This window comes from Portunus trituberculatus, chromosome 39, assembly GCF_017591435.1.
Source record: "Portunus trituberculatus isolate SZX2019 chromosome 39, ASM1759143v1, whole genome shotgun sequence".
In the NCBI taxonomy this organism is placed as follows: domain Eukaryota; kingdom Metazoa; phylum Arthropoda; class Malacostraca; order Decapoda; family Portunidae; genus Portunus; species Portunus trituberculatus.
The window spans coordinates 5,715,949-5,739,954 of record NC_059293.1 but is presented as its reverse complement, the minus strand read 5'-3'; the positions used below and the strand labels follow the sequence as shown (position 1 = coordinate 5,739,954).

Here is a 24,006-nt window from a genome sequence, read left to right as displayed (position 1 = left end):
ACATCGGCTTAAACTTCTTTGCCATTATCCTATTGGCTATAATACTGGCACAGGCGACTCTTGTGTCCTAGATGTCGGCAGATACCGCATAACAACTTGTGATCAAACCTACAGATTGCTTTTACGTAATTAAACTAACCACAATTATAGCATCCTACTTTAGTTCTTTCATTATTTCTGTTCTGTGGCTGATTCCTGAAAGTGTCTCTATGTCTGATAGCATCACATTGGTTATGCTAAGAGTCATCTAGGTTGGTGTAGTGTTTCTGCCACCAAAGTGCTGAAGTAGGGGTACGGCTCGGTGGTGAATTATCCTCATGTCGTCCCCTTGTACTTGAAGTGTGAAGGAGGGAACGATTGTGTGCCATATGGTGCCTTTCCTCTGCCACCCCTCTCAAGGCCGCATCGTAGGTGTTAGAGCTGCGCGCTCTTAAGCCCCTGTCCTACCCTTGTTGTTCTTGCAGGTGGTAGGTGTGATGCAGCTCTAGGAACAGTTGATAAGTGTTGGGATGGAGGTCTAGGGTGGGTGGACGAATGATATTGAGGGGAAGTATTATGCGTGTAGGACTTATGGTGATGGAAGTCTGTCAGGTGGGCTGGTTTTGGGCAGGCAGGCAGGCCAGTGAGCGAGTTAGGTGGTCATTGGGTCGGGATGGTGTTTCCCCGGTCCGCGCTCCGTCGTTCAGGTGGTTGTAATGCGTATGTGTTTGTGTTTCTTTTCACTTCTTCCCAGTTAGGACAAACACTGAATTGTGTACACTACTTGTTGATAGTAGTTAATAATTTTATGGCTCCCAGTCTATTAAGCGAAGGCTGTGCCTCAATTTCCTTGTTAAAGCAGGGGTAGTCAAGTTCACCGGTACCAAGTGTGAATATTGGAACAGTGTTAATGATTGATATGCCATTTGCTTCCTCCCCCCAGATGGGAACCACCTTCTCGTGGTGGGGGGCTTGCGTACCCATGTGACCTGGCGAGCTAGGCTAGAGGGGGCTTAGGCCCATGCTCCGCCCTTCCGAGGGGGAGAGGGCTACCCATGCTAGTAAGGTCACCAGTGAGGGGCCAGACTAAATGGTTCCTACATAATTTACCAGTGGACCAGCGGAGCCACCCGCTGGAGGGATCGCCCAATAGGGATCGTCCTGTGCTGGATGGTTGGGTGTCCAGGCTGGGATGCTTTGGGAGGGGAGTCTCAGCTCTGTCGTGGACAAACATTCGCATCATGTGGGGCCTTTCTTTAAAATGATTGGTCCGCATGGGGACGAGGTATCCCTTCCATGGCAGCCAGCGCTCACTCCCATTGTAGTCCCAGTAGGTGGTTTCCCTTGCCCCTGAAGCTAATCTTTTGTGTTACTGTATGCTTATGGGATAACACAAAAAACTATCAGGTTTTTGTGAGGTGGCTGACTTGGCCCGCGAGACGTCATCTTCAGGTCTGAGTAGAGAGGAGGATTTCCCTCCACAAGTGCCTCCCACAGCAGTTTTCTGCTCTGGGAGTTCTTCTGAGGGATGCGTCTCTGCTGGTTTGGACTCCCTTTTAATGGCAAATGTTAATCCATCTTTCTCTTATCACGCCTTGCACTCCCTTCTCAAGGCGTATGGCACAATCCTTCGTATTCGATTTATTTATGATAAGGACTTTCCATCTAACCGCTGCTATGTGACGTGTCTGTCATGTGATGAAGCCCGCTTGGCCTTTGAACATGTAGCATCTCTGCCCCTTGCCGGCTGTGGCTTTAAAACTGAACTTCTCCACTCACGTAATATTTCAGACAGTGACATGGATTATATCCCAAATGTTTTTGACAACTATTTAGAGAATTCAGTTCCAGAAGTCCGCCAGATCCCGCCTCCACGTTGGTTTGTGGCGTAAAACAGAAATGGGCGTGGGAATTTCATCCATGCCTCCCGGTACCTGGTCAAAGAGATCGGCACGATTCCTGAGGGAAATCTCAAGAAGTACGGTAAGGGGGTGCTCGTGCGGGCTAAAGATATTACTGACAGCATCTTTGAGACCGTGAAGGCTCATCACACTTTTAATTATAGTAAAGGTTGTGTGTACAGTCAAGATCTTTATGAATTTCCAGAGGAGGAAATACTGGCTATGTATCCTAGCTCAGTCCAAAAGGTGACTAAGATGAGGAATTCCTCCAACATGGTCCTTCTCACCTTTTTTGGTTCCACCCTTCCTGATCGTGTTCATATTGGTCCTATCAATCTTAGGGTGAGGCATTTTGTTTTCCGCCCTCTTCAGCCCCCCCCAGAAGGGAACCAACCACCTTGTTGTGGTGGGGGGGCTTGCGTGCCCCCTGTGACCTGGCGAGCTAGGCTAGAGGAAGCTTAGGCCCCTGCTCTGCCCTTTCGAGGGGGAGAGGGCTACCCATGCTAGTAAGGTCGCCAGTGAGGGGCCAGACTAAATGGTTCCTACATAATTTACCAGTGGACCAGCGGAGCCACCCGCTGGAGGGATCGCCCAATAGGGGCTGTCCTGTGCTGGATGGTTGGGTGTCCAAGCTGAGATGCTTTGGGAGGGGGGTCTCAGCTCTGTCATGGACAAACATTCATATCATGTGGGGCCTTTTTTTAAAATGACTGGTTCGCATGGGGATGAGGTACCCCGTCCACGGCAGCCAGCGCTCGCTCCCATTATAGTGCCAGTAGGTGGTTTCCCTTGCCCCTAGAGCTAATCTTTTGTGTTACTGTTTTTTTTATGGGAAAACATAAAAAAATTTCAGGTTCTCGTGAGGTGGCTGACCTGGCCCGCGAGACGTCATCTTCAGGTCTGAGTGGGAAGGACGATTCCCCTCCACAAGAGCCTCCCACAGCAGTCTCCTGTTCTGGGAGTTCTTCTGAGGGTTGCATTTCTGCTGCATATGATTCCCTTTTGATGGTAAATGTTAATCCATCATTTTCCTATCACGCCTTGCACTCACTTCTCAAAGTATGTGGCACGGTTCTTCACATTCGACTTGTTTATGATAAGGACTTTCCATCAAACCGCTGCTATGTAACTTTTCTGTCATGTGATGAAGCCCGTCTAGCTTATGAACATGTAGCATCTCTGCCCCTTGCGGGCTCTGGCTTTAAAACTGAATTTCTCCAGTCACGTAATATTTCACACAGTGACATGGATTACATCCCAAATGTTTTTGAAAATTATTTAAAGAATTCAGTTCCAGAAGTTCGCTACATCCCGCCTCCACGTTGGTTTGTGGCGTACTACAGAAATGGGCGTGAATTTCATCCATGCCCCCCGGTACCTGTCGAAAGAGATCGGCATGATTCCTGAGGGAAACCTCAAGAAATACGGTAAAGGAGTGCTTTTTTTTTTTCTACGGTAAGGCCTATAGCGCCTGTAGGCACCCTTGAAGAGTGTATAGGATGCGCTGTTCAGCTTCCGCCCACCAGTGGCGCAGGCAATTTTAATTATAGTGGTACCCATATTAGGGCCCATATCACCGCCCAAACTCATCTTAAGTGTAACCACCTAGAACCTGGGTATTATGGTGATATGTAGGTAACTTTAAACCACTCAACAAATGGCAAAGTGTTTTAAGGCAGTACGTGGTATTCGAACCTATGCGTTGACGTCTGCCCGATCCCACGCTCACCACCTTATCCACTACGCCACCGCCCCCCCGCTAGTGCGAGCTAAAGATATTAATTACGCATGCGAAGATATTGCAACATCTCCCATGCCCTTCTGACAACATGTTTGAGACTGTTAAGGCTCATGAACCTTTAATTATAACAAAGGTTGTGTTTATAGTCAAGATCTTTATGAATTTCCAGAAGAGGAAATACAGGCAATCCCCGTTTAACGAAGGGTTACGTTCCTAAAAAACACTTCATCAAGCGAAATTTCGTTAAGCGAACCGATTATAACCCCTGATTTGAACTTCCATTGAGAGTAAGCAAAGCGAGAGTGCATCATAGTATAGTAAAAGGTTTAATGAAAGTAAAAATTATGAAGTTAAACATTTAGGTAGTTTAATTGAAGTCATTAACACTAATGTATGTATGTATGTAATTTTACAATGTTGATGATCTTAACTTTATGAAGAGAGGAAGAGTGAAACGGGAAAGACACTAACCGTCAACCTGTGGAATGTAAACAAAGTGCGCATCATTGTACTGCATACAAAACTGATGTACCACATTTGCACAAGGCTTTCCATTTTATCCATTGTAGAGTCACGAGTTCAGGTGGTTCTTTTAGCTTGCAAGGAAGATACGTTCTCACCAGCCTTCTTAATAGAGTCTGCTGACTTGAGAATAGAGACAGTATAATATGGAGTCAAGATAGTGGCCAGCACTGCTATAGTTTTCTGGCCTCTCTCGTGTCTGTGAATAATATCTAGCTTCATTTGGAGAGTAGGAACACTAGGCCAATTGCAGGGCATTCATTTTGGTGGTAAGTTGAGCTAGGGAAGACAAGCTGCTGGTGACGCTGTTATGTTTTGACTGATGAGTGAATGTTGCGCGTGTTGTCCACGAGAGGCTTGATCTTGATCTTTATTCTATAGGGATCCCAGGATTTTTCCTGAGGCAGGCCTTAGTACCAGCAGCTCCTGGTGTATTCAAAAGCCTGTCAGCTTGCGTGATATGGTGGGGCTTTCAAATTTGGAAAAAAATTACCTGGATAAAACTTCGTTAAAGCGAGTTTGGTGTTCGTTAAACGAGTAGATGGTTGCCTGTACTAGCAAGGTGTCCTAGCTCAGTCCAAAAGGTGACTAAGATGAAGAATTCCTCCAACATGGTCCTTCTCACCTTTCTTGGTTCCACCCTCCCTGACCGTGTTAATATCGGTCCTATCAATCTTATGGTAAGGCGTTTTATTTCCCGTCCTTTTCAATGTTTCTTGTGCTACGGCTACGGTCATGGCAAAAACTCCTGCAAGGAAGCTTTTCGATGCGGTAATTACTCAGCACTACACTCACATTCTGAGGAGCATTGCAATGCTGCAGTTTATTGTTTCCATTGCTGTGATGCTCACCAGGTACGTTCCAGGCAATGCCCTAGGTATCGCCTGGAGCAGGACATTCTACAGCTTGCTAACACTCAGTTCATCAGCCTTGGTAGCGCCCGCCGTGAGCTCCTGTACCGCCGAAAGGCCGGTACTGTTGCGACATCCTATGCTTCATTGGCCGCACGCTCTTCAGCTGAGTCTGCCGGTCCAAAGACAACTCCTTCTGCTACCTCTCGCTCTGTTGGGGCGGGTGGTCCTGTTCATCTGGCTAATAGGTTTGCCCTTTTGTCTGACGACTCAGTTGAGTCATCTGTAAGAAGTGACGGTAATAATCCAGATATGACCAACGTAACCCATGTAGTGGATGTCCATTTGCCCCCTGTATCGCCTAAGCCTTTGAAGGGACTGACCAAACGGCACCGCGGCTCTGCGGAGTCGATAGATTTAGCTCAGCATAAGCAATCTAAGGTTTCTCCCAGTGCATATGATAGTGAGTCCTCCAGGGACCGCTATGCTATGGTACCTCCAATAGTTTCTATTCAGCCCCCTGTGACGCCCTCTGTCTCAGATCGGGCTTCTTGTGATGAGGACGGTCTTAGCATGGAGACGTCTGATGATATTGTCACAGCCGTCCCTCGTGGACCCGCTGTGTCAAAAAGTGCAGTCCAGCCTGACCCTCGTCCTCCGATGACCGGTAGGAGTGATGATGGTTCGCATCACTCACCGGTAGGCCGAAAGGCTGCGGTCCAACGACCTGGCACATTTCAACCCCCGGTGTCTTCTCGTCGGTTGATTATTTCTGGTCAGGTGAGTCACGGGCAGCCCCTTCAAAAGGCTCGCCCGTCCACTGCACCTAAATAGTCATCTTCAAGCTTCTACAGTGGAACTGTAGAGGCCTTCGCACCTCGGTGGGGGGAACTCTGAGTTTTACTGTCGGAGTTCTCTCCAGCCTGTGTAGCTCTACAAGAGACTATGCTAGGTGATAGTACTTATTCTAGTCCACCTGGCTATCATGCCCCTTTTTAGCACTCCTTTCCCAGAACAGGACCACCACGGTGGCACAGCTATCCTAATCCGTCAAGACATACCTGTTGTCCCCTTGCAACTCAACTCTCCCCTTCAGGTGGTTGCTGCTAAGGTTTTTATGGGACGATCCTACACTATTTGCAGTTTATATCTCCCTCCTCTGGTTCCTGTCTCCAGGGGTGAGCTTGATGGCCTGGTGCATCAGCTGACTCCGCCTTTCCTCTTGTTGGGAGATTTTAACGGCCGTCACCCATGTGGGATGAAGGTGCTAGTATTCCTCGTGGGGTTTTAATCGGTTCTTTTATTGAGGATGAGGGATTGGTGATTTTAAATTCTGGCGATGTTACACATTTCCACAGTCCTAATGGGACATTTACAGCTATTGATCTTTCTCTGTGTACATCTAATTCTTTCCTTGATTTCAATTGGCAGGTCCTACCGGATTTACACGGTAGTGACCACTTTCCGATTTTATTAGATTCTGTGAACTCTGAGCTACAGTCCCGGCTCCCACGCTGGGTTTTAGACAAGGCAGATTGGCCTCGATTCATAGACCTTAGCTCTTTTATTCGTCCGCTGGCTGACTTTTCTACTTGTGCTGAGGCTGTTGACTATTTTACCGATTATTTACAGTCAGTAGCGCTTCAGACAATTCCTAGGACGTCCAGTCGCTTTACTAAGCGTCCCGTTCCTTGGTGGAACGCAGCGTGCACTAACGCTGTGAAAGAGAAATGGGCAGCTTTCTCTCGTCTCCGGCGACATCGTGGGGACTCGCAGTGTCTGGACGCTTTTCAATGCTGCCGAGCTCGGGCCCGCCGTGTTTTGAAAGAGGCACAAAGAGCCTCCTGGAAAGCTTATGTCTCTTCCATTAATGGCCGCATCCCTCTTACGGATGTCTTTAACAAAGTCCGCCGAATTGCTGGGAAGTATTCTGCTCCTCCCCCACCAGTTTTGTTGTCTGCTGGGCGAACGGTGGCAGATCCTAAGACTGTCGCCGACCTCTTCGCTGAGCACTTTGCCAGTGTTTCCCGGAAGGATCCTGCAGCCCCAGGCGCACGTTACCGCCAGAGAATGGAATCTCTCGGCATAAATTTTTCTTCCACTGGAGGGGAGTCCTATAATGTCCCCTTCTCTGCCTCCGAGTTGTGGACTGCTTTGTCCCAGTATCATGACTCTTCTCCTAGTCCAGACGACATTCTTTATGCCTTTTTGCGTCACATGTCTGTCAGTGCTTTTAACTTTTTATTAAATCTTTATAATATGATTTGGCATACCAGTGACTTTCCATCTTCTTGGGCTGTGGCAGTGGTTCTCCCGTTTCCGAAGCCTGGGAAAGATCATCTTCAGGCTACGAACTACCGTCCTATATCTTTGACATCTTATATTTGTAAAGTGTTAGAAAAGATGGTAAATGTAAGACTCATGTTGGTACTTGGAGAGGGGGAAATACTTGTCATTGGTACAGTATGGCTTCCAAAAGAGGAGGTCTACTACTGATGCTCTTTTATCCCTGGAGTCCTTCATTTGTGAGGCCTTTGCTAATCACCACCACCAGGTTACTATATTTTTTGATCTGGAGAAGGCCTACGACACAGCTTGGTGTCATGGGATTTTAGGTTCCTTGTTTAATTTTGGTCTCCGTGGTCACCTTCCTATTTTAATCCAGCAGTTTTTATCCAGACGTCTTTTACGGGTTCAAGTTGGAAGTGTTCTCTCCGAGGCTAGTGCTATAGATGATGATGCTATAGATGGAAATAGCATAAAATGAAAAATTGTAATTAAAAGTAGTACCCCGCCGAGACATCCCCCTTAAGAGAGTGGTTGATGAATGGAAGGAAGGTAATAATATTGCAGGTGATGAGACAATAGGGAACTTTAAAAGAAGATTAGACAAATTTATAGGTGGGGATGATAGGTGGAATTAGATAGGTATGTTCATACAGGGACTGCCACTTGTAGGCCTAATGGCCTTTTGCAGCTTCCCTCATTTTCTTATGTTCTGTATCTCCACCTTCCTATGACTTCAACTCTTTCAAGAGGGAGGTTTCAAGACGCTTCTCCTTTTATTTTGGGCTGACACTTTCAACTCTGTATGGGTCTGACACTTCAGTGGGTTTTTTTTTCTTTTACTGTAATTCTTGTTACTTTTGTCATTGCTGTTACTACATTAAAATAAAAAAAAAAATCTAAGGTGAGTGTGAGCTTAAGTGGCACCGGTTTTCAGTGGAGACACAATGATGTGGCACTATTGATACTGTGGGCATTAACTAATACAAATAGGGTGTTAGAAAAGTACATAAGCTGGTTTGGGTGTAAAACATAGCATGCATAATCTGGGGTACAACTTTTAAGTAAATTTTGTTAATTTTCTAGTTTTAAAAGTTTCTGTGATTTGCATGAGCACCAACACAATAACAAGCACCATCTTGCACAAAGAAACAGAAATGAAGTGCTCCATGATGAATCACAATCAACCACACCCATTTAACCATTTTCAAACATTACTGCTTTATTTTTTATTACACTTAAATACCTTCAACATTCATCTTCTGCACACACATTTTCTGCCATCTGTGTTATATTGAATGCTAAATGGAATGTACTTGACAATTATTTACTACTATTACCACTTTTTTGTTAACATCAAGCTTCAGATCATTTTAAATTTGTAGTAATTTTTTCATCATCCATATACATACTGGAAATGCTAACCAATAATGGGAATATCATAAAGCATTGTCTCACACCATATATTACAAAGCTTTCAGTTATTTCTCTAACTCCTCTTGATATGTTTCCCCTACACACCATTCCAAAAAACCCAACCACACTATGCATCTGTAACACATCCACATTTTCATCCAATCACCTGTACAGTCTACTTTCTCGAGGTCCATGAATAATATATTAACTTTCCTTTCTCTAACTACTTAATCCAACCCTCTCCTTACCTATCTAAAACCTACCTATTCTTCACCAATTCTGCTCTGATCTGAATAATTTTGGGAACAGTTTTTCAGGAAATTTACTCGATACTTCATTTTATACCACTATTCCCCTTGTAGACTGGACCTTTGTGAAGGCTCTTAGTAGACATCTTCTCATCTTGAAATTTTTATATATGCATTTAATCAGTTTTGTCTCCATACTCCAACATTTTGATAGTAATCCCATCTATCTACACATATTACCTTTACACATAGTTAGGTAATCATTATACATAATACACATGAAACAAAAGTGACATTTATTCAGTAAAATTAATACAATTGAACCATTCATTCATGTTTCATCTTCTTTTTCTCTTCTTTAACAAGCTTGATTTTTCTCTTGCTGAAATGGAAGAGAAAATAATTGTTTTAACTTGTCACTGCAGACAATCTTAGTTACAAAAAAAAAAAAAAAAAAAAAAAAAAGGTGGTCATAAGAAATGTAAATATTGTTTAATGCTTCCTGGGTTGAATTTTTCTAGAAGGTAACTGTTTAACTTGTCACTGCAGACAATCTTAAAGTCATGAAGAAATCTAAGTGAAGCCATGACACAAGAGAGAAAGGTAAGTATTGTTTAATGCTTTAATGTTTAGGTAATTTATTCTTAGGTTTTAGGAGTGCATAATTATCAAACACAGCCATAAGGATCATGTACAAATATTCCCTGATATATAATTGTAATCAGTTCCTGAGAATTCACTTCTAAAATGATCCATTGAATAGTGGACTTCAGAATGAACACACAAAACAAAGTATTTCATTCCAAGATCATTTTATAAGTGCCCCCTAAAGCCCATAAAGATCATGAAACATCATTTGTAAATTCTATTATTGTCTAAACTAATAAAACATGTTTCATACAAAAAATAAACACAAGAATAAGCCAATAACATTAAAACAAAAATAGTTTTTGTACCTACTGTGACTAAGGATGGAAATATAAATTGGAACCTTTGGATATAACTTTCTGTGACAATCTTATTTATTTGCCTGTCAGGAACACTCCAAGATCCTTCTCACACACCATCTTCTTTACTTCCTTTTCATCACATATTTAATGTCCCAATATTCTGTTCCTGTTTCCTCCAAACTCCATTACACTACATTTCTGGATGTTAAAATCCATCTCCTATTTTTTACTTCATTCCCAGAGTTTACTGAGATCTTATTGAAGCATTTCAGTCATTTTGTGCACTTATTCTCCTCATCAACTTTGGATTGTCTGTGAAGAAACTCATATAACTGCTCACACTCTCATCCATGTTAATAATGTAAATGGCAAACATAATTGGTGTCAGTACCAACCTTTGCGGCATTCAACCAATAACTTTCCCTTCTGGATGAGCTCCTATCCCTGATTGTTCCCTTCATCATCCTTTCCTTTAAAAAGTTCCTCATCCATTCTACTAGCTTCCCCTGAATCTCTCCAATAGTTTCTAATTTTCCTATTAGTTTCCTGTGTGAGACATTATCGAAGGCTTTCTTAAAGCCCACAAAAATGCAGGCTGCCCATCTATCTATCTCTTTCTTGTATTATGTATAATATCTTGAATTAGAAGTATATAAGATTGGTAGTACAGGACCTTCCTTGCCTAAATCCAAACTGTCTTCAGTTGAATATGCTGTTCTATTCTAAGTGATTCATCCCTCCTTTAATGATCTCACAGATATTTGCAATGGTGCTTGTAAAACATGAGTCTATAGTTTGTTGGGTCCTCCTATTAATCTGCTTTATGGACTGGTACTAAGTTTGCATTTTTTCAGTCATGTGGTATTTTTCTTCTTTTAACAGAGCATTTAATTACTGTATGTACTTTATTGACCAACTCATCTCTACATTCTATAAATATTCATCTGGCAACACTATCCAAACAATGTGATTTCCGTATGTCAAACTCCTTCAGCTTTCCATTACATCCTGTCTAAAGACTGTGATCAATCCTATTGGTGCCTTTTCCTGATCCCCATGCCAATTGCTTTCACTTGTAAATTCCTCTTGGAAATGCTCCTTCAAAATTTCAGTCATTTCAAGGTCCTTGCTATATTCCGCACCTTCCTAACACAATTATTCAATTCCATGTTCACTTTTTAATTTTCCATACATATATCTAAAAATAATTTGGGCTGATCTTTTACACTTACTGATTATATCTTTCTCAATATTTTTTTTTTCTCTTCCTTACATATTTTAACATGTATATTTTTTTCTGTTGTGTTTTCTTGCCATTATTTTACAGGCCTCCTTTCTCATAATTTTTCTTCTCTTTACATATTTTAACAAGTGTGTTTTTTTCTGTGGTGTATTCTTGCCATTTTCTTATGAGCCTCTTTTTTATCTATTTATTCCAGGCTCAGTCTCTTTTTGCCTTAACCTCTCCACATTTACTGCTTAGCCAATCCTGTATGCACAGTGGTACCTTGAAATGCGAGTTTGACTTGTTCCGTGATGGACTCGTATCTCAAAACAATTTTTCCCGTTGAAATGCATTGAAATGCCATTAATCTGTTCCAGCCTCCCAAAAAGAGCATCCCTATTTCTTTTACATGTGTTTAGGAAAGAAAAAGGTATCTATAAATAATAATTATTGCACAGAAACATAATAAGACATAACAAAAGATAATATAAATAGATAAACTACTATTATAAAGTATATTTATCTAAGAGGGTGCATTCCTTGAGGCGTTACCCTACTACATTTCCAACCATCACATGGGACTGTCAATCAGCTGGAGTGTACAAATATAGCCACCCACGAAGACTGAGTGCTCTAATAATCACAGAAGAACTCGTTGACGATCCTGTAAACATCATTCATGGAATGAATTAAGTTTTAAGTAAGAGAGATAGAGAGAGAGAGAGAGAGAGAGAGAGAGAGAGAGAGAGAGAGAGAGAGAGAGAGAGAGAGAGAGAGAGAGAGAGAGAGAGAGAGAGAGAGAGAGAGAGAGAGAGAGAGAGAGAGAGAGAGAGAGAGAGAGAGAGAGAGAGAGAGAGAAAGGCCGCAAATGCTATAACCATAGAGGAGGTTTGTTTACATTGTTCCCCCCTCCATAATAAGCATCGGTGGAGGAGGTAGCCAGAGATAGGAGAAATCTGTTTTGCCTTTTAACCCTTAAAATCCAGGAAGCTGACTTTTCCATCTGCCACAGCAGGGAAAAATCACACCTGTTGAAAATGCTTAAAGATTTTTCCTTATAAAAGCATATTTATCTTTGTTATTCTAAGTAAAACAATGTAGTTTTCAACATGTTATGACCTCTGAGAGCAAAGTTATTGCATATCAAAAAATTCTCCCAAAACCCATGCCAGAACCAGCCGCTAAGAAATACGCCCCAAAGCTCCAATAACACAGCGTGTCTCTCTCTCTCTCTCTCTCTCTCTCTCTCTCTCTCTCTCCTTTCAGGCATTTGAATTTAATGTTAAAGTAGGAACTTTTACACTTTCATGTCTTGAAAATGTGAACTCAGATATATGAAATGTTGTGCAAAACATGAAAAGAAAAAGAAACCACATATTACAAGTATTGTGGACTTCTATAATAATTGGAATCTAGCAACTCTTATTGGCAATGGGAGTAAAAAAAATGGTGTGAAAATGATGAAAGAACAATCACAGTGCATGAGATCCACAGGAAACATGTAGAATAGTAGCTCAGCTGAGGCTGCACTTCTGACTTATGTGCCGAGTCGCCAACTACATCAATACTCTGCTTAACGAACATTCATCTAACAAATTTCCAGTTTAACGTACTATATAAAGTTAGACCAAAAAGACAGCATAACGTACAACCACATCCGTTTTAGCGAATTTTCTGGGTTTCAATTTACCGGGTGAGGAACTGAACGCGGCAGCTTCGCTGTGATTGTCTGGCTCCCCGCTTGTCTCTAGCGCTCCTGGAGCTGGATCCAAGATTCTTTAACAACCTCAGAGCAACCTCCTGCCGTAAAATGGCTACCATGAACACTTGGAGGGACGGTGACGAGGTTGCTCTGAGGTTGCTGGGAACACTACTGTCTTATATATGCATTTATGTTCACAAAACATTTCTATTAGCTTTTTACAAACCTTGCCCCCAAGAAAGGATTGTTTTGTAATGCATGAGTGAAATCTTACATGGAACACCAAAAAAATAAAGCAGAGATGATGAGATCGGCCACATATGGCGGAGACTTCGGCGACTTTGGCCGCTTCTTCTTCTTCTTGTGACCTCTTTAGCTTGGCGTGTTGTCTTTCACCACGATATTAAATTTGTTTCCACTCCTCTATTGCCTGCTACAATGGATATCGTATCTTAGTATTCATATACACTCATGCCATGAGGTTAACCTTGACTGCGTGGCAGTGAGTGATAGTGAATTACTAATGAAATACCGCAGTATTTCATTAGTAATTCACTATCACTCAGTGCTACAGAGTCCACGTTATCCTCGTGGCATGAGCGTATATGAATACAGGCAAACCCCACTTAACGAAGGGGTTACGTTCCTAAAAAAACCTTCGTTAAGCGAAACTTCGTTAAGCGAACTGATTATAACAAGTTTAACCCCTGACCTGAACTTCCATTAAGAGTAAACAAAGCGAGAGTGCATCATAGTCCAGTGAAAGGTTAAATGAAAGTAAAAATTATGAAATTAAACATTTAGGCAGTTTAATTTAAATCATTATAATGTACACTAATGTATATATGTAGGTAACTTTATAAAGTTGATGATCTTAAATTTATGAAGGGAGGGAGAGGGGAGCAGGAAAGACACTAACCGGCAACCTGTGGAATGTAATCAAAGGGCACATCATTGTATCACATACGAAACTTATGTACCACATTTCCACAAGGCTTCCATTTTATCCATTGTAGAGTTACGAGTTCAGGTGGTTCTTTTAGCTTGCAAGGAAGATACGGTCTCACCAGCCTTCTTAATAGAGTCTGCTGACTTGAAAATAGTAGAGACAGTAGATAGAGTCAAGATGGTGGTGAGCAACGCTATTAGTTTTCTTGCCTCTCTCATGTCTGTGAATAATATCCTGCTTCACTTCGAGAGTAAGAGACTTCCTGGTCTTCTTAGCAACACTAGGCGACATTGCAGGGCGTTCTGGTGATAAGTTCAGCGAGGGAAGGCAAGCTGCTGGTGACGCTGCTATTGTTTTGAACAAGGGGAGTAAGTGGTGCATGTGTTGTCCACCAGAGGGGCTGGTGTATTCAAAAGGCTGTCGGCCTCTGTGATACGGTATGATAGTATGGTAGTAAAATGAAACCTTCGTTGTAGCGAAATTTCGTTGTGTGAACCTTCGTTTAGTGGGGGTCGCCTGTACCAAGATATGATATCCATTATAGCAGGCAAAAGAGGAGTGGAAACAAATTTAATACCATGGTGAAAGACAACACGCCAAGCTTAAAAGGTCACAAGAAGAAGAAGAAGCTGCCAAGTCGCCGGAGTCTCCGCTGTCTGTGGCCGATCTCATCATCATCTCTGCTTTATTTTTTTGTATTTCACGTAAGATTTCACTTTATGCATTACAAAACAATCCTTTCTTGGGGGCAAGGTTTGTAAAAAGCTAATATAATATATATATATATATATATATATATATATATATATATATATATATATATATATATATATATATATATATATATATATATATATATATATATATATATATATATATATATATATATATATATATATATATATATATATATATATATATATATATATATATATATATATATATATATATATATATATACAGGCAACCCCCGCTTAATGAAGGGGTTACATTCCTAAAAAACACTTCGTTAAGCGAAACTTCGTTAAACGAACCGATTATAACCAGTTTAACCCCTGATTTGAACTTCAATTGAGAGTAAGCAAAGCGAGAGTGCATCATAGTACAGTAAAAGGTTTAATGAAAGTAAAAATTATGAAGTTAAACATTTAGGTAGTTTAATTTAGGTCATTATAATGTACACTAATGTATGTATGTACGTAACTCTATAATGTTGATGATCTTAACTTTATAAAGGGAGGGAGAGTGAAACGGGGAATACACTAACCAGCAACCTGTGGAATGTAAACAAAGTGCGCATCATGGTACCGCATACAAAACATGTACATTTTCACAAGGCTTTCCATTTTATCCATTGCAGAGTCACGAGTTCAGGTGGTTCTTTTAGCTTTCAAGGAAGATACAGTTTCACCAGCCTTCTTAATAGAGTCTGCTGACTTGAAAATATTTGACAGTAGATGGAGTCAAGATGTTATTAGTTTTCTGGCCTCTCTCTTGTCTGTGAATAATACTCAGCTTCTCTGCGAGAGTAAGACACTTCCTGGTCTTCTTAGGAACGTTACGCCACATTGCAGGGCGTTTTAGTGGTAAGTTGAACAAGGGAAGATGAGCTGCTGGTGACGCTGTTATGGTTTGACTCGGGAGTGAGTGGTGTGCGTGATCTTGATCTTGATCTTGATCCTACAGGTGACGCAGAATTTCTTCTGGGTCAGGCCTTTGTATTGGCAGTGCCTGTGTTGTCCACAAGAGGCTTGATCTTGATCTTTATTCTACAGGTGTCTCAGGATTTCTCCTGAGGCAGGCCTTAGTACCAGCAGCTCCTGGTGTATTTAAAAGCCTGTCAGCTTGCATGATACGGTGGGGCTTTCAAATTTGGAAAAAAAAATTACCTAGATAAAACTTCGTTAAAGCGAGTTTGGTGTTCGTTAAACGAGCAGACGGTAGTAAAACGAAACCTTCGTTGTAGCGAAATTTCGTTGTGTGAACCTTCGTTAAACGGGGGTTACCTATATATATATATATATATATATATATATATATATATATATATATATATATATATATATATATATACTGTATATATAATTTTTATTATATATATTTTTTTACCCATGTGGTATGTTGGGAACTAGCCCAGAACGCATCCCCTATTTCCATTATTTCTTATGGGAAAATTACGTCCACTTAACAAATTTCCGCTCTACGAACAGCTTTGACACCCCCTATCCTGTTCGTTAAGCAGAGTATCACTGTATACCAGGAACATCCCCAAGTATGACTCAGATCTCAAAATAAAAAAAAAATTACCAAATCGTAGCTCATATCTCAAGGTACCACTGTATTTGACTTTGTGCCTCAACCTTGGTACAAATGTAACTACTACTTTACTGTTATGGATTTTCATTTGGTGGTATCCATTTCTCCAAAACAGATGTTTCCTTCTTGTTGAATTCTTCCCAGTTGATTTCCCAGAAAATGTTCTGAGTCATTCATAGTCAGATTTGCTAAATACCAGTCTCTTCTCTCCATAAATCTTGATTTGTTCCTCTACCTTGTTTTTCTCCAATTTCATCTCCAGCACAATGTGATAACTTTTTTTCATTTGGTGGCTTGTATTTAATCTTATTTACACTATCTGGCTGCTTTGTGAATACCAAGTTCAGTCTAGATAGCTCTTCATTGTTCCTAAACCTGATCTTTTTTCCTGAACCCATTTTGTCATAGTATATTCCAAAGTCATGTCTAATGTTTTCAATAGAATACAGGTAACCCCCACTTAACGAAGGTTCACACCACGAAATTTTGCTATAACGAAGGTTTCATTTCACTACCATCTGCTCGTTTAACGAACACCAAACTAGCTTTAACGAAATTTTTTATCCATGTAATTTTTTCAAAGTTTGAAAGCACTGCCGTATCACGCAAGCCGACAGGCTTTTGAATACACCAGTGACTCTCATGGACAAAACGCACACCACTCACTCCCCTAGTTCAAAACAATAACAGTGTCAGCAGCGCTAGTCTTCCCTCGCTCAACTTACATCAAAAAGCCCTGCAATGTCGCCTAGTGTTGCTAAGTAGACCAAGAAGTCTCTTACTCTTGAAGTGAAGCTGGATATTATTCACAGACACGAGAGAGGCGAGAAAACTAATAGCATTGCTCACCACCATCTTGACTCCATCTACTGTCTCTACTATTTTCAAGTCAGCAGACTATTAACCCGTACACGGTTATGACGTTAATTTACGTTCCCAAAATGAAGGGCCACGATGGTTATGACGTTAATTTACGTTCCCAAAATGAAGGGCCACGATGGTTATGACGTTAATTTATGTCCTGTTTTTATTTCCAAACCCTGTGAAGTACTGAGCCTACTAGATGATTTCTGTAACTTCCTATGTATGCACCGACATGTCAGTCTCGCAGCTGGGGCATATATTTCTCTCTCCTCCCACCTATTTTAATTTAAATCTCCCTCCATCTCAGGCAAGCACAGTCGGCGCGAAAGGTGAGTGCCACTGCTTTGTTCAAAGCGTCAGTCACTCCGTCTCCCGCCACCACTCCACACAGGGCGTCATTCTTTCATAGTTCGCTATGGATGACCAACGAGGGTTGGTCTTCACCCTCAACCCTTGAAGATTCTGATGAAGACCCTGACTACACACCAACGACACTAGAAATGGAAACATTGAGTGATGAAAACAGCCTAGTGAAGCGAAGATGGCTTGAATGTGGTGTTGAGAGTGATGATAGTGAGGACACATCACGTGAATTTCACATACCAACTTGGCTACTCCCAAACACGAGGCAACATCATACATCAGGTTTGTGTTTACAGTTTTCTAGCTAGGTCATTTGCCAGTAATTATATAGATTCTTATAGAATAAAAGTGTTCATGTTTCTCAAATAGAAATATGTGACTATTGCCAGAAATTACTATGTATCAATTTTTTCACTGTTTCCTTTGCACTTACCACATATTTACATATCACCTGGATAAGTACGAAAAATGATGGAAGGAGAAATGTGACAGAGAAGAGTTAGGCTCTGTGTGTGTGTGTGTGTGTGTGTGTGTGTGTGTGTGTGTGTGTGTGTGTGTGTGTGTGTGTGTGTGTGTGTGTGTTAGCATAGATAATGCAAGAAACGTAGCCTAACGATAACCTAAGGCCGCGTCCGCACTGGGAGCGAGAAAGCGGCCAGACGCTGGCTTCTCCACGTTGTATTATATTGTATCTCACCTCAGAAACAAGGGAGAACATTTTGCTTGATATCGTTAAACTCAGCAATAATTGCAGAACTCATGTATTCTTGTAAAAGTCTGTTAAGAACTACAGTAAAGAAATTCTGACGAGTTTAAGTCGAAACACATCTCTGAAATGTTTATAACACATTTTACTTATGGCCGCCATAATCAGCGGCTATGGAATGAATACTAAAATGAGTTATTTCATCCTGTAAATAAACGCCTCCTACACACTTTGTCAAATTCTGTCACATAAACGAACCACGAGACTCTTTGTGACAACATCTTTACCTATCTTGTCGCACGCACCTGGGTGGCTCTGTCACTGCGTCTGCGTGGGGGGGTGAGGGATGACGTGTTGCCAGGCTACATGCTCCTTGCCTTCGTTATAGCAAATCTATGCTTCCCTTGTATCTCACTCAAATTGTTTTACAATACATCATTGTATTTTGCCATATCATGGCATGAGAGTTTCTATTCTCATCACATGCTGACTTGAAACATTCCCCTTGTTTCATGATGAGCATGCTTACAGAACTTTAGTGAACTTGTCACTCATGACCTTGAAATCAATGTCCAGTAAAATCAGCTGATAGGGAGAGGGGGTGGCAGACGTGGTGGTGGCGTTGCAATGGCAACTCCTGCCCCTCCTCAGTAGTATTTATATCCAAGTCACCAAAAGAACATGGATAAAGAACAGCTGATCAGCACATTGTCCCTCACACCCTGTATTTGTGATGCATCAAACATCAAACATTGTGACGGGACATTGGTAGCAGAACAGTGGAGAAGAAAAAGCAAAAATATAACATTTTCTGGTAAGTCATTTTCATGCAATATACTCATAATTCTCTCTCTCTCTCTCTCTCTCTCTCTCTCTCTCTAACCATATGGATTTGCCAGGGCACTGCTCCAACTGAACAAAGGCTAGCATATTCAGTGAATGCCTTTCTCACGGTCTTTGCAATTTTGGAATGATGCTTTTTTCCCATGTGGCGGTTGAATGTTCTCAGCAGTTTTGTCACCTAAGCTGCCACTCAATGAGTTGATCCCTTCCTCTTCTATTATCATTTTATGTAAACTTTAATATAGGTAACTTTGGTGATAGTCGCTGCTAAATCAACACAAGTATCGTGGTCTTTGTCAGAATTTTAAATCCTGCATTTATTATTCCAAATGCATACTCGGCACACCTTGTTTTAGCTAAACATACTTTTCTGAAAGTTCAATCCTTGTTTTGGGTATGGACTTTGGTGATAGTCGCTGCTAAATCAACACAAGTATCGTGGTTTTTGTCAGAATTTTAAATCCTGCATTTATTATTCCAAATGCATACTCGGCACACCTTGTTTTAGCTAAACATACTTTTCTGAAAGTTCAATCCTTGTTTTGGGTATGGACCGTATGGTTGCACTAAAAACGGAAGAAGGGAATAGTCTAGGCTTCGTCACTCAAAAGCACAAAGGCCAAATTTTGTGATTTTGTTAGTTTACTGGAGGAAGGACAATGTCCATCATGTACCTATAGTCTGACCAGGCTTAATTTACGGCTGTGGTGGGGCAAGGGGAACTCTACAGTGCTGCCACGTTTCCCCAAAATGCGATGTGAAATGGAAGTTATTTTTGTACAAGGCATCGCAAATACCATCAATTCAGATATATAAAATTTCGACTTGTGTATATAGATGGCTGAATCAACAGTAACCATCATATGCATAAAAAACTATATAGTACCATACAAACATGGCATACATATTCAAGAGTGTTGCTGATATCAACTGTAGTAACTTATAATGGTACTTAGCGTATGTTTAGGGTGTGTAATAACATCAGCGTTACAGATATAAGATAATGAGCATGGAAAAAAGAAATAATCTATTATCCAAAGTAAAAAAAAAAATAAATAGAAGAAGTCTTGTGAGTGGCGGCAATACTGATGAACCCAGCCTCACTTTGTAGTACCAGATGTTGCTATAATTATAAGATAAAATGCTCACATTTACTGGCTTTTACAGTAATTTCAAGACATAATCCGTAAGCCAAGCTAATGTGTAGTTTCTATTTTTACAAAATAGTAGGTACATGTCAATACCTAAGTGAAAAAAAAACAAAAAAAACATTGCGAGCGGCAACTCTTCCACACCCAGCTGGTGGCCTTGACACATTGCTGGTGGCGACGTGACTGACCTCGTGCCACTCACTTCCTTATTGTTCTTTGCACAGACAGTATGGCAGCCCATTCAACCCATTCCTCACATTTACACAGCCAGGCTAAAGAAATGGTCTTCCATGTAAGGCAATATTTTCAAGAGGAGAAGGATAAGGGAGCTGTTCTCCATGGCCTGTCAAAGGTTGTGTCTCGCACTGCTGCAGCAACGAAGCTTAGCGAGAGCAGTGGAAAAATTTCGAAAGCAGCAAGAGAAAATGAAGAAAATCAACGTCCCCAGTTTAACTCACCCAAGAAGAGGACACGTGCAACACCGGTCTCTGATTTCTTTGATAACTTCAATGAAGGAGTCTTGCGAAGGACAGTACTCGGTTTTTACGAGAGGAAGGAAATTCCCACCCTGGACAAGATTTATGCAGCTGTTAAATCCGATCTCTCGTATCGTGGCAGCCGTGAAATATTAAGAACAGTACTGAAGAGAATCGGGTTTCGATATGGAAAGGTTGATGGACGAAGATTCCTAATGGAAAAAGATGATGTCACACATGCAAGGTTGATTTTCTTGCACGAAATGAAGAAACACAGAAGTTCAGGGAAAAGCATCGTCTACTTGGATGAAACCTGGATTAACCAAAATTACTCAATGTCCAAATGCTGGGTAGACAGCACGGCAGAGAAGGCCACGGGAGTGAGGGTGCCCACGGGGAAGGGTTCCCGCTTGATTTTGCTTCACGCAGGAACGAGAGATGGATTTGTCCCTGGAGCAACCCTCGTTTTCCAAGCAAAGAATGTTGGTGATTACCATGAGCAAATGAATGCGGACACCTTTGAGAAGTGGTTTAAGTCCCAACTACTGCCCAACATTCCATCCTCTTCAGTCATAGTGATGGATAATGCATCCTATCACTCAAGGAAAGTGGATAAGCCACCAACTACTGCAAACAAGAAAGCAGAGATCCAAGAATGGCTGGAGAAGAAGGGTGTTGCAGTGCCAGACGGTCTACTTAAGACTCAACTCCTGCATCTTGTCACTCGCCACACTGCATCCGCTGACACACAATATGTCATTGATAAGACTGCCTCAGAACATGGGCATAAGGTTGTACGCTTACCCCCCATACCACTGCAACTATAACCCAATAGAACTGATTTGGGCACAGGTTAAAGGGTATGTGGCAAAGAGAAACACCTTTAAGATTGCAGACCTGAAGCCACTCGTCCAGGAGAGTCTCAACAGCATCACAGCAGACAACTGGAAAAATGCTGTGAGACACTCTGAGGGATTACAAGTGAATGATGAACAGAGAGATATGGTGATTGACCATTATCTCGACTCGTTCACAATCACTCTCTCATCTGATGAAGAGTCGTCATAACTCTTTTATGATATACAGAGGAATAAGAACTACTGGGGACACCTCTTTAAAAAATACGCACAAGACAAATACCTCATGGGTGGTGTGGAAAAATTGTCAAATTTATATATATATATATATATATATATATATATATATATATATATATATATATATATATATATATATATATATATATATATATGCAATTATAAATGACTTACTAAAAAATCAAAGGTAAGCAGAGAGAGAGAGAGAGAGAGAGAGAGAGAGAGAGAGAGAGAGAGAGAGAGAGAGAGAGAGAGAGAGAGAGAGAGAGAGAGAGAGAGAGAGAGAGAGAGAGAGAGAGAAAGAAAGAAAGAAAGAAAGAAAGAAAGAAAGAGAGAGAGAGAGAGAGAGAGAGAGAGAGAGAGAGAGAGAGAGAGAGAGAGAGAGAGAGAGAGAGAGAGAGAGAGAGAGAGTAACAGTAGTGAAAACGTGAAAACGTGGCATCACTGTACAGAGACGCTCGCCCCCCCATGGCCGTAAATTAAGGCTGGTCAGACTATAGTGTCATCTCAAGTCAAAACAGGCGATAACCCGTTGCCATGGCAACTCTCGGATGAAGTCCTGCCAATGTGGCCACTCAAATTCACGTAACCGCGCTCGATCTCGCACTCGCCTGCTTTCTCGCTCCCAGTACGGACGCGGCCTTAGGTAATCTAAACAAATTGGCATAGGTTGGTTCGTAGCAGGAGTAGTAGTAGTAGTAGTAGTAGTAGTAGTAGTAGTAGTAGTAGTAGTAGTTGTAGTTGTTGTTGTTGTTGTTTCGTTGTTGCTGTAGTAGTAGTAGTAGTAGTAGTAGTAGTAGTAGTAGAAGTAGTAGTAGTTACTAGTAGTAGCAATACCTGGTAGTAGTAGTAGTAGTAGTAGTACTAGTAGTAGTTGTTGTTGTTGTTGTTGTTGTTGTTGTTGTTGTTGTTGTTGTTGTTGTTGTAGTAGTAGTAGTAGTAGTAGTAGTAGTAGTAGTAGTAGTAGTAGTAGTAGTAGTAGTAATAGTAGTATTTCGGTAGAATATGAATAATATAGCAAAGATAAAAATACCAGTCCCCACTGTCCTCTTTTGACAGGCCAAGGAAGGTCATCGGCCTGTGTGTCACCCGTTTCAGTAACCAGAAGTAGGAACACATCAGACAGCTCTTCTACCACATCGGGTACATCTGCTACACCTTCACCACCAGTCTCTCCCGATCCTGACGTTGATTATTCCAATGAAGAAGCTGATGATCCTGGTGTATCTTCAAATTATTCTGCCTATTCTCCACGATCATCACGGCCACGTCTCCGCATAGGACGCACAGTTTCTCACCGCAAACGGGCAAGGGGTATCAGATATGGTAGAGCTGGAAGACAACATGACCGTGGAGAGAGTGAGCGTGTCAGTGCTACAAATGGTGTGGAGGTGGAAACAAGGAAATAATTTTATACCTAAAACTCTTCATTTTGATGAACATCGTTCCGGCATTACAACTCGTGATGTAAATAGGAATTCCAGGGAGGTAGATTTTTTCAAACTTTTTTTCACCCTTGACGACATCACAGCAATAGTTCAACAATGCAATCTTTACCACGCCTTTACTTTGGGGGGAAGGTGTACTCTTCCACACTACCGTCATTTACAGTGGGTTGATGTGACTGTGGACGAATTCTACACTTTCCTGTCAATGGTGTTGCTCATGGGCATTATGAAAAAAGAAACCATTCGAGATTACTGGATTACAGACATCATGATTCAGACTCCAATCTTCCATAATTTGTTATCATCAAACAGATTCAGCAGCATAATGCATTCTTTTAATTTCTCAGACAATATCTTCTGGGATACTGTACTTGACACTAATAGCATGAGAAAAATTAGACTTGTTTTTGACCACCTCCGTGCAAAATTTTCTTCTGTATTTGGTCCTTATCAAAAAGTATGCATAGACGAAAGTTTGGTGCAGTGGCGTGGAAAAATTAGATTTAGACAGTATACTCCATCCAAGAGACACAGATTTGGACTAAAGTTGTTTGTTATGTGTGACTGTAAGACTGGGTACATTATAGACATGATATTGTACACTACGGACACCACGGAACTAAGATATGACCGATCAAGTGGGTTGCCTGCAGCTGTTGTCAAAACTCTTATGGATCCGCTTCTTGGCAATGGTCATGTCCTGTAATGTGATAACTGGTACACAAGCCCTGCTCTCTTCAAGTTCCTCTTGGATAACAACACTGGAGCGTGTGGGACATGCAAACGGAATGGGAGAGGCATGCCTCTCCTTCCTTCCAAGAGAGAGATGCAGGAAAATGAAGTAAGAAACATTGAAGCCCAAGGTTGTCTCATAACATCATGGAGAGACAAGAGAGATGTGCACATCATGTCAACAGTGCACGACCCCATCATGGAACAGAGCAGGAAGCGAGATCCCGGCACTGAAGAATT

At 41.5% G+C, this 24,006-nt stretch overlaps 1 protein-coding gene across 2 annotated transcripts in view; it reads right to left on the bottom strand.

The window, feature by feature from the left end:
- Positions 1-9,226: 9,226 nt before the first annotated feature.
- The window catches only part of LOC123515638 (RNA cytidine acetyltransferase-like), a 170,174-nt gene continuing 155,394 nt past the window's right edge, over positions 9,227-24,006 (bottom strand). For both annotated transcript variants that reach the window (XM_045274453.1, XM_045274451.1), the window contains one exon: positions 9,227-9,326. In XM_045274453.1, the coding sequence (XP_045130388.1) occupies positions 9,272-9,326 (55 nt within the window). In that variant the 3' untranslated portion in view covers positions 9,227-9,271. The remainder of the gene's footprint in view (positions 9,327-24,006) is intronic.